The sequence below is a fragment of the Moschus berezovskii genome, chromosome X, assembly GCF_049115385.1.
Source record: "Moschus berezovskii isolate FMDL1 chromosome X, NW_MosBer_1.0, whole genome shotgun sequence".
Lineage (NCBI taxonomy): Eukaryota > Metazoa > Chordata > Mammalia > Artiodactyla > Moschidae > Moschus > Moschus berezovskii.
Genome location: NC_142488.1, coordinates 28,445,195 through 28,460,789, shown reverse-complemented (window position 1 = coordinate 28,460,789; position 15,595 = coordinate 28,445,195). Strand labels below are relative to the sequence as shown.

Below are 15,595 nucleotides of genomic sequence, written 5' to 3'. Positions count from 1 at the left end.
TTAATACAGGAAGTATACAGGAAAGTTATTACTGAATGTAAATATTAGTTTCACTAGTTCTTTAAGTGTTAAAGAAATATATCAGCCAAATTTCATTGACTGATGTATGGATAAATGTAGTATACCTACACACTGGAAAATTATTTGACCACAAAAAAACATGAAACTCTGCTACAACATGGGTGAATGTTGAAAACATTATGCTAAATGAGAGAGCATATATTGTATAACTCAATTTATATGAAATGTCCACAATACACAAATCCATAGGCACAAAGAGTTGATTAGTGCTTGCCTAGGGTTGAGGTGATGGAGTTAGTTTTTGGGGAAATAAAAATGTTCTCAATTCGGACTGTGGTGATGACTGCAAAACTCTGTGAACATACTAAAAACCACTGAATCATACACTTTAAAAGAGTGAATTGTGTGATACGGGAAGGACATCTCCATAAAGCTGTTTATAAAAAAAAAAGCTTCTGGGGCCAAAAGAAGTATTAGCACAAACCCTTAGGAGTTCCACAAAAGGTATTTTCATTCTGATGTTTCATCCATACACATTTGTTCATCTTCCATGTTTTTTTACCATACAGATTATTAACGTAAATTACTTCCATAGAGTCACTCCGAACCAAAACATCAGGTAATATAGTAAGTGTAGGAAACAGAAGTTTTTTATACGTTGCTTGCCTCTCTATCCCCAGTAAACTGAATTGCAAATGGTTATCCCTTCTTGCCATCAGTTTTCAGGATGTAAACAAACTAGACACTGAACATGTTGCTATTAATACATTCTACCATTCATAGCTGCTATGAGAACAAGTCACTATATTCTACTGAAAAGCTGGCAAACACCAGTCGCTCTTTTTATACAGTGAATTTTCAGCTATAAAAATTATTTGAGGAACTGATTTGACATCTCTGTGAAGATAGAACCAGATTTTAAAAGTAGGACAACGACAATTTAGCAAACACTTGAAAAGGGACCCTAACCCAATGCCTCTCCTCAAAGAATACACTTCCTAACTTTGATATATTATATACTTTGGTACAGAGTAGGACCATTAAGGAGAACTAAGTACATTTTTTGCTTTCGGAGACAATTCAACTCTGAAACATCCTTTGGAAGCAAACAATTCAGAGATATTAGTTGCCAAAGACTAGAAAACACATAAGATTCTCTAGACTAGTGCTGTTAACATAAATATAATGTGAGTTGCAGATATAATTTAACTTTTTTAGTTACCATAGTTAAAAAGGTTATATTACTTGTAATATATTTTGTTTAACCCATTATATGAAAAATATTATCATCACAACATGTAACAATATAAACATTGAGATATGTTTATATATATATATATATATATATAAAAGTCACTAAGTCTTTGAAATCAGGGATGTATTTTCCACTTACAGCACATTTCAATTTGGACTAGCCACATTTCAAGTGTTCAATAGTCAGGTGTGGCTAGTGGCTACCATACTGGACAGCACAGTTCTAGATCTACATGGAAAAATAGATGTTCTTTCTCCTTATACACTCAAAAAGACACTGGTCCTACATGGCATCTAACCAAGAAATGTGTCTGTTTCCAATGGTTTTAGGTGAGTAAACAACGAATTTTAAAAAGCCATTGAGCTGGAAGTCTAGTGGAGTGGTCTTATGGCTATCAGCTAGTGGAACTTCATATTTTAGGGAAATCAAATGTTGGTGTACCGCCTTTCCACTGATGAGGGCAATATGTTACATGCTCAGATAATTTTTTTTTTGAGAGGAAGCAATGTGGTTGTAATAAAAGGAAAATTGAGATTTTCATTAAAGATAACTGATTAAGAACATTATTGAGGACATTATTTAAAGCCACTGTCAAGCTTCCAGAAGAAAATTATTTTAAATTTGGTCATCAGGAGTATACAGGAGTGTTCTATTGTTGAACAAAGAAGTAGGTTTAATATGAAAAACACTTATCTGAAATAAGTATATAATTTTGGTATCATGATATAATACTTGGTATAGCTCTTTACAAATTAATAAAAATAAGAGAAACCTCCAAATTCACAAAAGATGTAGTCTTCTGAATCCAAAGGCAGGAGATAAATTGGAAGGTGGTATAATGCTTTGAAGATGGGCAGGGAAAAGAGTACAGGAATGGAAACCTAAAATGATAGATAGAAGGTGACTGTCTACTTGTGATCAAATAAGTTGCTGTCAATTATATCATACATATAAAGATTCAGTACTTCAGCTTATCAACTACAAATATGAATCAACCCTTATTCTAAGTCACGATCCACTGGGAAAGCTACATAGAAGCCTAATTGAGGTTTTCTAAGAAAAACAAAAACATAATAGAAATGAGAGGGCTTCCCCAGTGGCTCAGCGGTAAAGAATCCACCTGAAATGCTGGAGACCTGGGTTCAATCCCTTGGTTGGGAAGATCCCCTAGAGAAATAAATGGCAACCCACTCCAGTATTCTTGCCTGGGAAAACCAATGGACAGAGGAGCCTAGCGGACTAAGGTTCATAGGATTGCAAAGAGTCAGATACGACTGAGTGACTGAGCATGCACAAAGAAAAACATAATAGAAATGAGGGGTAAAAAGAAGTTCAGTGATAACTGGACAAGAGAAATAAATTACTCAAATCTAGACACACAGCCTGGAAAGTAAAAAGCTAAGGAAAGGGCTATGTGACAACTAGATTAAAAATAATCAAGTAGCTCTGATATAATGTCATAGCAGGCAAACATACGTTCCCTCAAAAGTTCCTTGAGATGAATGTTACTGCCATGAACAGTATTATAAAGTAGATTATTTCAGGATGTAGGATATGTCTTATAATGCAGTTATGGTTAAAATCAGTACATGTGGAGAAAAATTATGTAAAATTTAGGTTATCCTTAAATTGCTCAAAATCAACCATTAGGCACAGGAAACATAGTTTTGTGTATGCTACAGTAATACACAACACTATAATTTACACTGTACTTAATTTATATATGATTACAAATGCACAAATCTAACTCTACAGCATTTTTAATTACAAAGAGAAGACAACAGGAGCAGAGAGGTGAAGCATTTTTGAAATGTAATCTGTATCATTAATACTTTGGTAACAAGTTAGAGAATTAAAATTAAAAGCACTTATTTGTTAGAAAGTATACTTTCTAAGAAAGTACATTAGAAAAGTCCATAGACAATGTTTATAGGCCCCCACGATCCTCAACTCCTGCTATTTATGCTCTTCCATTATCCTTTCTCTTTAAGTAAGGTGGGATCTATGACTTGCTTTTAACCAATAGGACCTGTCAAAGGTAACAGGATGTATGTGGCAATATGTATGTGATTACGTTGCATAAGATTATCACACCTGTTTTCTGGACTCTCTCCCCCTGCTTGCTGGTGTTAAGTCCTCGGATAGGAAGGAACTGCAGGTGGCCTCTAGGAGCTGAGGGCAGCCTCTTGCTGACCGCTAATAAGAAACTGAAACCTCCAGTCCTACAACCACAAGGAACTAAATTTGGTCAATAACCTGAGTGAATCTAGAAACAGATGGAGTCTCAGATGAGACTGCAACCTCAGTCTACACCTTGTGCAATCTCAGTCTCAATCTTGACTGCAGCCCGGTGAGACCCTGAGTAGAGGATCCAGCTAAACTTTGCATGGAATCCTGACCCATGAAAACTGTAAGATAATAAATGGATATGGTTTTAAGCCACTTGCATCAGTGGTAGTATTGTTATGCAGCAACAGTTAACTAATAAATAAGGCTTATACCTAAAATGAATATCTGGCTCAAGAGAGATGAAAACTCCAAAAAAGAAAAATTTAACACTAAAATCACAAATCACATCAAAGAGATGAGAAAAAGGACATTCAAAGAAAACAATGGGTGGGGGGTGTTAGCCCCTATGGAAGATGGTATGGAGATTCCTTTAAAAACTAGGAATAAAACCACCATATGACCCAGCAATTTCACTCCTAGGCATATGTCCTGAGTTAACTAAAACTGAAAAAGACACATGTATCCCCATTGTTCATTGCAGCACTATTTACAATAGCTAGAACATGGAAGCAACTTAGATATCCATTGAAAGATGAATGGATAAAGACATTATGGTACACATACACAATGGAATATTACTCAGCCATGAAGAGGAACACATTTGAGTCAGTTCTAATGAGGTGGATGAACCTAGAGCCTATTATACAGAATGAAGTAAGTCAAAAAGAGAAAGATAAATATCATATACTAACACATATATATGGAATCTAGAAAGATGGTCTTGAAGCATTTATTTGCAAGGCAGTAATGGAGAAACAGACATAGAGAACAGACTTATGGACATGGGGAGAGGGGAGGAGAGGGTGAGATGTATGGAGAGAGTAACATGGAAACATATTACCATATGTAAAAGAGATAGCCAATGGGAATTTTCTGTATGTCTCACGGAACTCAAACAGGGGCTCTGTGTCAACCTAGAGGGGTGGAAAGGGGAAGGAGATGGGAGGGAGATTCAAGACGGAGGTGACATATGTACATACATGGCTGATTAATGTTGAGGTTTGACAGAAAACAACAAAATTCTATAAAGCAATTATCCTTCAAAGAAAGAATAAATAAATTAAAAAAAAACAATGGAGGTGTTATAAGGAATTCTCTTTGGAGCTCATGTTTAAATAGGCAAAAATGGCATAGGATTTGGTATATAAACAATATCTACTGAGTGTCTACTATATGCCAGACTCTGGGATAGAGTGGTGAACAAGACAGGTAAGTCTTCTGACCGCAGGGAACTTATATCCTAGTGACAGAATACAGAACATGGAAGTCTCAAACCCATAGTATGCTCAAGTTCATAATCAGATCAAAGCTCCCCAAAAGAATTTTGTTTTGGGAAATAACATTTAGAAAAAGAAGATGAACAAGGAAGGGAGAAGCACAGCTTGGGAAAGATGGCACACAGATGGCAGAGGGAAGGCAGAACTACTCACTCTATTTTGGTAATTCTTGCTCTGTTTTGTTTCAATATCTTCCACCACTAAGGAAAATTTTCAACTAGCAACAGTAGGACAAATTTAAGCAGTTTAATATGAGTTTAAAGTCTCAAAACAACTGAAGGATCATGTGTCCCACTTCCTTTTTACTAACAACGAAATAGGGACCCAGAGATGTTAACATTCTTAGTGATAAAATCCCTATCAACAGAGATGGTTGAATTTGCACTTTAAAAAAATCACCTGTGTCCCTAACAGAGGATAACAGGCAAAATATAAAAAGAGAAAAACAAAACAACACATGCTAACTCAAGAAGAGAATAGCATCAATGTGGACAGAAACAGAAATGCACGGCCAAGTAGGGTTTGAGGCCACAGGCATGATGGGTTCTGATTCATTGTTCTGTATGTGTCAGGCAGCAGGAGGGACTGGAACTGACTCCTGCAGAGGAAAAGAATTCAGAGTGCTTCATGTCAGTGTTTGAAGCCAGGGGCTCGGTGGTGCTCTCCTGCTTGTGTATGGGTGCTGGAAAACAAGCAGTTGTCTACCTGCTGATTAAGGCTATTGGCTTAATGGAAAACGAGACCAGAAGGGAAAATTTCAAAATACATAAAGAAATCCAGTATTAAAACATCAGACATAGTGTTCAGAAAACAGAACACCTACAAGCAAAAGAATCAAACCAGACTACTTTCTCACACCATATATGAAAATAAACTCCAAACAGATTTAAAATTTAAATGCAAGATCTGAAAGTATAAAACTTCTAGAAGAAAACATAGGCTGTATGCTCTTTGACCTCAGCAATATTCTTTTTGTACTGTCTCCTCATGCAAAGGAAACAAAAGCAAAAATAAACTAAAAAGCTTTTGCACAGTGAAGGAAGCTATCAACAAAATGAAAAGGCAGCCCACTGAATGGGAGAGAATATTTGCAAATGCAGTTAGTATACAAAATATACAAAGAACTCATATAACTCAATGCCAAAAACTATCTGATTAAGACATTGACAGAGGACCCAAATAGACATTTTTCCAAAGAAGACATATAGATAATAAATAGCCCCATGAAAAGGTGTTCAACATCACTAGTCATCAGGGAAATGCAAATCAAAGTCACAATGCAATCTTCTCACACCTGTCATAATGGCTATTATCAATAAGAAATAACAAGTGTTGGGGAGGATATGGGGAAAAGGGAACCCTTGAACCCTGGTGTCCACTTCTGAGTAATTTTTCAAAGAAAACAAAAACACTAGTTAGAAAAGATATATGCACCACCATGTTCATTGCAGCATTATTTACAATAGCCAAGATATGAAAGCGACCTGAATATCTCTTGATAGATGAATAAAATGGATAATTTTATAATAAATATAATGGAATATTACTCAGCCATAAAAGGGGTGGCACCTTGTGATTTGTGAAAATATGAGTGGACCTAACCACTCCAGTACTCTTGCCTGGAAAATCCCATGGGCAGAGGAGCCTGGTAGGCTGCAGTCCATGGGGTCACTAAGAGTCAGACACGACTGAGCGACTTCACTTTCACTTTTCACTTTCATGCACTGGAGAAGGAAATGGTAACCCACTACTCTTGCCTGGAGAATCCCAGGGACGGGGGAGCCTGGTGGGCTGCCGTCTATGGGGTCTCACAGAGTTGGACACGACTGAAGCGACTTAGCAGCAGCAGTAACAGCAGCGGGTACTTGGTAAGTGAAATAAGTCAGAGAAAGAAAATATAGCATGGTATCACTTGTATGTGGAATCCAAAAAATAAAACAAATGAACAAACAAAATAGAAATAGATTCACAGAAACAGAGAACAAAATGTTGGTTGCCAGAGGGGAAGAGGGTAGGAGGATGAGTAAAAGAGATGAGGGAGATTAAGAGGTACAAGCTTCCAGTCATAAAATAAACAAGGCATGGGACTTCCCTGGTGATCCAGTGGTTAAGAGTCCATGCTTCCAGTGCAGGGGCTACAGGTATAGGTTCAATCCCTGATTGAGAACCTAAGATCCCACAAGTGGCGTGGCCAATAAATAAATTAATTAAAAAATAAACAAGTCACAGGGATATAATATACAGCACTGGGAATATAGTCAATATATTATAATAATTTTGCCTGGTGACAGATGCTAACTAGACTTATTGTGGGGATCATTTTGTAATGTATAAAAACACTGAATCACTATGTTGTACACTTAAAACTAAGTGTAAATTAATTATACTTCTATTAAAGTTTGATTAAATTAAAATACACAGACTTTTTAGTAAATTAGATATTACTGCACATCATATGCTAACTTAGAAGCATCACTTCTAGTAAAAATGTATGGAAGGGGAAGAAATGACATCAGTCAACAAAATTTAACAGTTGGAACAGAATTCATTCCAGTCTGACAAATAAGTCTAAAATAAGTATGTGCTAAATATATTCAAAGGAGTGAATTAGGAGACTTCTCCGGTGGTCCAGGTTAGGACTCTGAGCTTCCACTGCAGGGGTACAGGTTCAATTCCTGGTCGGGAAACTAAGATCCTGCATGCCGTGCAGCATAGCAAAAAAAGAAAAAAACAAACAAAGCCAAAGAGGTAAATTAAGGTATGATTTCCATGAAAATAAAATGAATTACAAACCAAAAGAAAAAGAGAAATAAAACAAAATCAGGTGAAAACTAACCAATTAAAGATTCTAGAAATGAAAGTACTGAGTGAGATTAAAAAGGTAGTAGTTGAATAAACAATAGAACAGACAAGAGAAAACAGGTCAATTATTGTTCTTAAACACTGCTGGTGGTATTTGTACATGGTAATGAAAAAGAATGAAACAATAGTGGTGAATCTCACAAATAGAATGATGAGTGAAAGAGACCAAAGTTTGCATACTGTATTACTCAGTGTCACTTTTTTGTATTGTTAACATATAAACTATTAAAAACATGCAAAATTAACTCTGGTGTTCAGGGTTGCACTTTTAAGTGCTAGAACTATAAAGAAAATAAGAAAGTGGTCATAATAAAAGTCAAGGCAGTGGTTACCTTAGGGGAAAGGAAAGAGGCTGTGATTGGGAGTGGCACATAGTGGGTTCCTGGCAGTTCTCTGTTTTTTGACCCGGGTGAGGTTACACGGGTCTTCCTCTTTAATATTTCTTTCTTCTGGCTGCACAGCATGTGAAAACTTAGTTCCCTGACCAGGGATTGAACCCAGGACCCTTGCAGTTAAAGTGTGGAGTTTTAATCACTGGACTGCCAGGGGGTCTTCTTTAATAATAACGAGCTAAGCTGTACATTGATGGTTTATGCATTTTTCTCTACATGTCTTACATTTCACAATTAAAATGTTTTTGTTTTGTTTGTTTTAAAGAGAAAATTTTGAAATGTAGATACTGAGAAACTCACCAGGGATACAGCACAGAGAAACAAAGAGATTAAAAATATATAAAATGGCAGTTAAGAGACATGGAGGGTGGGTTGGAAAGCTCCAATATCCAGACAATAGCAATTCCAGAAGAGGATGGAGGCAATGGTAGAGAAGCAATATTTGAAGAAATAATTGCTGAGAATGTTTCAGAACTGAAGACAGACTTGTATCCAAGTACCTAACAGAATAAGTAAAAATAAATCTAAACTAAGGCATATCATAGTAAAACTATGGAATGTCAATGATAAGGATATAAAGTTTAAAAACTTTTATATCAGGGCAGCCAAGGTCTGATTGGCAGCAAAAAATGGCCAGAAGGGATGTAGCCACAAAAATTGAGATTTTTATATCTACTCCAGAGAGAGGGTATAATAAAGATAAACCTATAAAGAATAGGCTTACTACCCCAGATTCTATGAACTTTGAAAGGTTGTCCCTCAACAAGAAAAACCTGGGGGTGGTGAATGGGGACATAAGAGGTCTGGGACCAAAGAAATGATACTGGACACAGAAATTGATAAATATGTTAATTAATATGATTTATGATTGACTGAAAATAGTATGAATTACTGTACATTTAAGAAAAGGGGGAAATGAAAATTTTAAATTCCATAACATGGCTGCTGGTGGAGGTGGTAGGTATAAAACATTCAAGGTCCTCATCATGGTTGGATGATTATTAAAAATATTAAACAATTATAAACACTCTTGGAAAAACATATAATTATTATTTTGAAAGTACTACCAAAAAACCCCCAAACAACAATTAGAAATGTCTTATGTTGCTTCCTAGTCAGCAGAGGCATAATGAAAAAAGACTAAAAACTAAGAGGGGTAGGCATAGTTTCTATTTTCAAAGAGGGAAAATTTAAAAAATTTTATAATCAGAGAAATGCAAATCAAAACCACAATGAGATATCATTTCACGCCAGTAAGAATGACTGCTATCCAAAAGTCTACATGCAATAAATGTTGGTGAGGGTGTGGAGAAAAGGGAACCCTCTTACACTGTTGGTGGGAATGCAAACTAGTACAGCCACTATGGAGAACAGTGTGGAGATTCCTTAAAAAACTGGAAATAGAACTGCCATATGATCCAGCAATCGCACTCCTGGGCATACACACCGAGGAAACCAGAATTGAAAGAGACACATGTACTCCAATGTTCATCGCAGCACTGTTTATAATAGCCAGGACATGGAAGCAACCTAAATGTCCATCTGCAGACGAATGGATAAGAAAGCTTTGGTACATATACACAATGGAGTATTACTCAGCCATTAAAAAGAATACATATGAATCAGTTCTAATGAAGTGAATGAAACTGGAGCCTATTATACAGAGTGAAGTAAGCCAGAAAGAAAAACACCAATTCAGTATACTAACATATATATATGGAATTTATAAAGATGGTAACGATAAAACTGTATGCGAGACAGCAAAAGAGACGCAGATGTATAGAACAGTCTTTTGGACTCTGTGGGAGAGGGCAAGGATGGGGTGATTTGGGAGAATGGCATTGAAACATGTATATTATCATATGTGAAATGAATCACCAGTCCAGGTTCGATGCATGAGATAGGATGCTCAGGGCAGGTGCACTGGGATGACCCAGAGGGAGGATATGGGGAGGGAGGTGGGAGGGGGGTTCAAGATGGGGAACACATGTACACCCGGGGTGGATTCATGTTAATGTATGGCAAAACCAATACAATATTGTAAAGTAATTAGCCTCCAATTAAAATAAATAAATTTTAAAAAAGAAATTTTGAATTAAAAAAAATAAAAAAAAATGTATAAAATTAAAAAAAAAAACTTATTTATTTATTTATTTTGGCCTCACCAGGTGGCTTGTGGGATCTTTGTTCTCTGACCAGGGACTGAAACTCTGCCCCTGGCAGTCAAAGTATGGAGTCCCAATCACTGGACCACCAGGGAATTCCCCAAAGAGAGTACTTTTGAAAGTAAAGAAAGTTACTTTTTGACACCTCAGATTGCAAAGCCTAGCCAAAATCTGTCAAATTACAGAAATGAGTATTAAATACCTGCTTCATAAGCACTTTCCCCCAAAATGAAGCAGGGCGACTAGGTGGAATTTGCATGAATTCACTGAGAAAAAGTTATACCAATCTAGCTTGATTCTCTGCATTCTTTTCTGATTTTTTAAAAAAAAAATTTTTACAAAAAAATTTTTGTGAAAATAATTAGACAACATGGAAAAGAAATTTTATCTGTCGTTAGCAAACTAGTGTGTGTGTATGTTATGGCTGAGTTGCTAGGTTAGCAGAAGAAGGGTGTGACATATGGGGGATGCAGTGAGAAGAACACTGGACTGGGGAGACTGAAGCCCTGAATATTCAGATATATAAGGAAGGAGATGGTCCAGTGGGGCAGCCTAGGCATCTAGACTCTGATGTCCAATAATGTGGATTTGCATCAAACTACCTTGACCAACCTTGATAGTATATTGAAAAGCAGAGACATTACTCTGCCAACCAAGGTCCGTCTAGTCAAGGCAATGGTTTTTCCCATGGTCATGTATGGATGTGAGAGTTGGACTGTGAAGAAGGCTGATCGCCGAAGAATCGATGCTTTTGAACTGTGCTGTTGGAGAAGAGTCTTGAGAGTCCCTTATACTGCAAGGAGATCCAACCAGTCCATTCTAAAGGAGATCAATCCTGGATGTTCATTGGAGGGACTGATGCTAAAGCTGAAACTCCAATACTTTGGCTACCTCATGCGATGAGTTGACTCACTGGAAAAGACTCTGATGCTGGGAAACGTTGGGGGTGGGAGGAGAAGGGGACGATGGAGAATGAGATGGCTGGATGGCATCACCGACTCTGTGGACATGAGTTTGAGTGTACTCTGGGAGTTGGTGATGGACAGGGAGGCCTGGCGTGCTGTGATTCATGGGGTCGCGGAGAGTCGGACACGACTGAGCGACTGAACTGAACTGAACTGAACTGAACCTTGGCCAAATGACTCCAGTTTCACTTGCCTTCTTCACGCATGAAACAAGGTTATAGCAGGGTGTAGCGAAGCCTGTTGTCATCTAATCCACTGCTTCCCTCAGCTTTAAAATTCTATGAAACTAAAAAAAATCACATGAATCATATGGTAATATATATGCTGGTGTTCTGTGACAACCCGGAGGGATACAGTGGGGAGGGAGGTGGGTTCAGGATGGAGGAGACGCATGTATACATATGGCCGATTCATACTGATGTACGGCAAAACCCATCACAGTATTGTAAAGTCATTATCCTCCAATTAAAATAAATAAATTAAAAAAAAATCATGAAGCTAATGTGTTAAGTCTCCAGATAAGACAAAACTGGAAGAGTAAGAGTGAAGAATGAAAAAGCATTCAGACTTGTGTCAGAATTGGCTGAAGTCACTATCATGAAATTTAACAGGAAGAAACAAAGACCTCAATTTAGATGAACAAAAGATCGTCTGTGCAAATATTAATACAAAATGGCATAGATGTGGCTTGATAATTCATTCAAAAAGAGCTAGATATTTTAATATATGCTCTTAGAGCCAATGATATGATGGGATGATTAAATTAATGAACTCTCAGGCTAGAGTAGCAGAAACAGTGTCTATGGTCATGAAGGCACAAATCCCACAGTGGGCATATTTCATTTATTATTTTTTAAACATTTATTTATTTGGCTGCACAGGGTCTCAGCTGCAGCATGTGGGATCTAGTTCCCTGACCAGAGATTAAACCTGGGCTCCCAGCATTGGCGCATGGAGTCTTAACCACTGGACAACCAGGGAAGTCCCAGGAATACTTCATTTTACTGTGCTTCCCAGATACTAGGTTTGTTTTTTTTTTCCCTCCCCCAAATTGAAGGTTTGTGGCAACCCTGCACAGAGCAAGTCTACTGGTACCATTTTTCTAACATTTGCTCACTTTGTATCTCTGTGTCACATTTTGGTAATTCTAGCAATATTTCAAATTTTATTATTATATTTGTTAAGGTGATCTGTGATTAGTGATTTTTGGTGTTACTACTGTAATTGTTCTGGGGTGCCACAAATTGTTCCTATATAAGACGGCAAACTTAACGATAAATGTGTATGTTCTGACAGCTCCACCGACTGGCCATTCCCCATTTCTCTACTTCTCCTCAGACCTCCTATTCCCCAAGATGGAACAATATTGAAATTAGGTGAATTAATAACCCTACAATGACCTCTAAATGCTCAAGTGAAAGGAAGAGTCCCATGTCTCACTTTAAACCAAAAACTCAATAGAAATAATTAAACTAGTGAGGAAATGATATCTAAAGCTGAGTTTGGCTGAAAACTAGGACTCTGGCACCAAATGGTTAGCCAAGTTGTGAATGCAAAGGAAAACTTGACGTAAATTAAAAGTGCTATTCCAGTGAGCACACAAATGAAAAAGAAGTGAAACTTTACTGCTGATATGGAGCAAGTCTGAGTGATCTGGACAGAAGATCAAATGAACCACAACGTTTCCTTAAGCCAGAGCAAGGCCCTAACTTTCTTTAATTCTATGAAGGCTGGAAGAAGTGAGGAAGCTTCAGAAAAAAAGTTTGGAGCTAGCAGAGGTTGGTTCACGTAGTTTAAGGAAAGAAATTGTCTCTGTAACATAAAAGTGCAAGGTGAAGCAGCAAGTGGTGATATAGAAGCCACAGCAAGTTATCCAGAAGATCTAGCTAAGGCCATTAATGAAGGTGGCTACTAAACAACACATTTTCAATGTAGATGAAATATAGCCTTATATTGGAAGGAAAAACATCTGAGACTTTCACAGCTAGAGAGAAGTCAATGTCTAACTTCAAAGCTTCAGAGGACAAGCTGTCTCTCTTGTTAGGGGCTAATGTAGCTGGTGACCTTAAGTTGAAGCCAATGTTCATTTACCACTCTGAAAATCCTAAGGTCCTTAAGAATTACAGTAAATCTACTCTGCCTGTGCTCTATAAATGAAACAAGAAAGCTTAGATGACAGCACAGCTGTTCACAATATGAAGTGCTGAATATTTTAAACCCACTGTGGAAACATAATGCTCATAAGAGGATTCCCTTCAAAATATGAAGGGAACTGACAACGTCCCTGGTCACACAAGAGCTCTGATTGGAGACCTACAATGAGATTCATGTTGTTTTCCTGCTTACTAATGCAACATATGGGCTTCCCTGATGGCTCACGGATAAAGAATCTGCCTGCCAATGCAAGAGACGTGTGTTCGATCCCTGGGTTGGGAAGATCCCCTGGAGAAGGAAATGGCAACCCACTCCAGTATTCTTGCCTGGAGAATCCCATGGACAGAGGAGTCTGGTGGGCTACAGTCCACGGGGTTGTGAAGAGCTATACACGACTGAGTGTTGTTGTTTACAACAACAACAATGCAGCATACATTGTGCAGCCCATGAATCAAGGAGTAATTTTCAACTCTCACTGTTTTAAGAAAGACAACTTGTACGGCTACAGTTGCCATAGACAGTGATTTCTCTGAGGAATCTATCCTGGGCAAACTATAATGAAAACCTACTAGAAAGGATTCACCATTCTAGATGCCATGAAAACATTTGTAATTCATGTGAAGAGGTCACAATTACATTAACCAGAGTTTAGAAGAAGTTCACTCCATCCCTCATGGATGACTTTGAGAAGCTCAACACTATTTCTAGAAGGTAACTAGAAATAACGAGAACTAGAATTGGAAATGGAGCTTTTTTGTGACTGAATTGTTGCAATGTCATGATAAAACTATAGCGAATGAGAAGTTGCTTCTTATTCTTACAGAAAACACTGTGATTTTCATTAGCTTTGAATGTCTGTCATATTATCTAAACTGACTGAAATGTACTTACTTCTAATGCATAATATACGGGTTTATCTCTGCCGAGTTTGTAAGCCACTGTGGTCAGAAGGCCATGTTCAGAAAATACACACTGTAGGAAAGAGAAAAAGAGTTTATAGCCTGGAAAATAAAAAGACAGCATAAGAAGATTTTTAAGGCAAAAATGATCTAGTTATAACATAATTCAATAAACATGACAATTTAGAAAATATATCTTAAAAATCAAAATTACCAGTATTAAGAACAATACACTTGGGAAACTGGGATAGAGATACATATACTACTATATATAAAACAGATAACTAATAATGATAACTAATAGCACAGGAAACTCTACTCAACACTCTGTAATGACCTACATGGGAAAAGAATCTTAAAAAAGTGGACATTCTTTGCTGTACACCTGAAAGTACCACAACATTATAAATCAACTATCAAATCCAATAAAAATTACTTTAAAAAGAACAATACACTCAAATAGTACAAAAAGTTTATCCTTTGTTGGAAACTGTACTTGAATTAAGAATCTGACAAGCTCCTAGTGAGATATTCTACTAACACAATTAAAAATACACATATAAAAGTCAAAGAACCTAAAATGGTTCTTACAAGAATGCTTCAAATGTAGTGATACTCATCATTTTTATTGAGCTCTAAATTAAATCCTAATAAAAAAATTTTTTAAAGCTGCTGACTCAAAAGTTACTTAATAGCAAATTATGTTGAAGTATTATTTATATGAAGTTAAAGAAGACTTCCATGAATCTTAATTTGAAAAACACCAACCTTACGGCCTGTATTACATAGTAAGAAGCAGCCTGTTCCATACCTACAGTTAGGGGAAGAATGAACAGTAGGACAATTTTATTAAAAGTAAATGCTGAAATGTTAATAATACAACATTGACATTTAACATAGAACAATAAAAGAAATTAAATTTTTAGAAAAGATTCAAAAGTTAACAAATATCACATACACTCTTGGAATAATGTTTTATTTATTTATTTTTAAGTACTTTAATTATTTTTTTATTTTTTATTGGAGGCTAATTATTTAACAATATTATATTGGTTGGTATTGCCATGAATCTGCCCCGGGTGTACATAAGTTCCCCCTCCCGAATCCCCCTCCAACCTCCCTCCTCCCCTTATCCTCCCTTTGGGTCATCCCCGCATACCAGCCCTGAGCATCCTGTAACATGCATCGACCCTGAACTGGCGATTCATTTCACATATGATAATATACATGTTTCAGTGCCATTCTCCCAAAACATCCCACCCTCACCCTTTCCCACAGAGTCCCAAAGACTGTTTTATACATCTGTGTCTCTTTTG

At 36.9% G+C, this 15,595-nt stretch overlaps 1 protein-coding gene across 5 annotated transcripts in view; it reads right to left on the bottom strand.

The window, feature by feature from the left end:
• GK (glycerol kinase) overlaps positions 1 to 15,595 on the bottom strand; it is an 82,112-nt gene that overhangs the window by 13,617 nt on the left and 52,900 nt on the right. For all 5 annotated transcript variants that reach the window (XM_055437733.2, XM_055437736.2, XM_088834048.1 and 2 more), the window contains 2 exons: positions 15,048 to 15,090; positions 14,272 to 14,352 (listed from right to left, as the gene is read on the bottom strand). In XM_055437733.2, the coding sequence (XP_055293708.1) occupies positions 14,272 to 14,352; positions 15,048 to 15,090 (124 nt within the window). The remainder of the gene's footprint in view (positions 1 to 14,271; positions 14,353 to 15,047; positions 15,091 to 15,595) is intronic.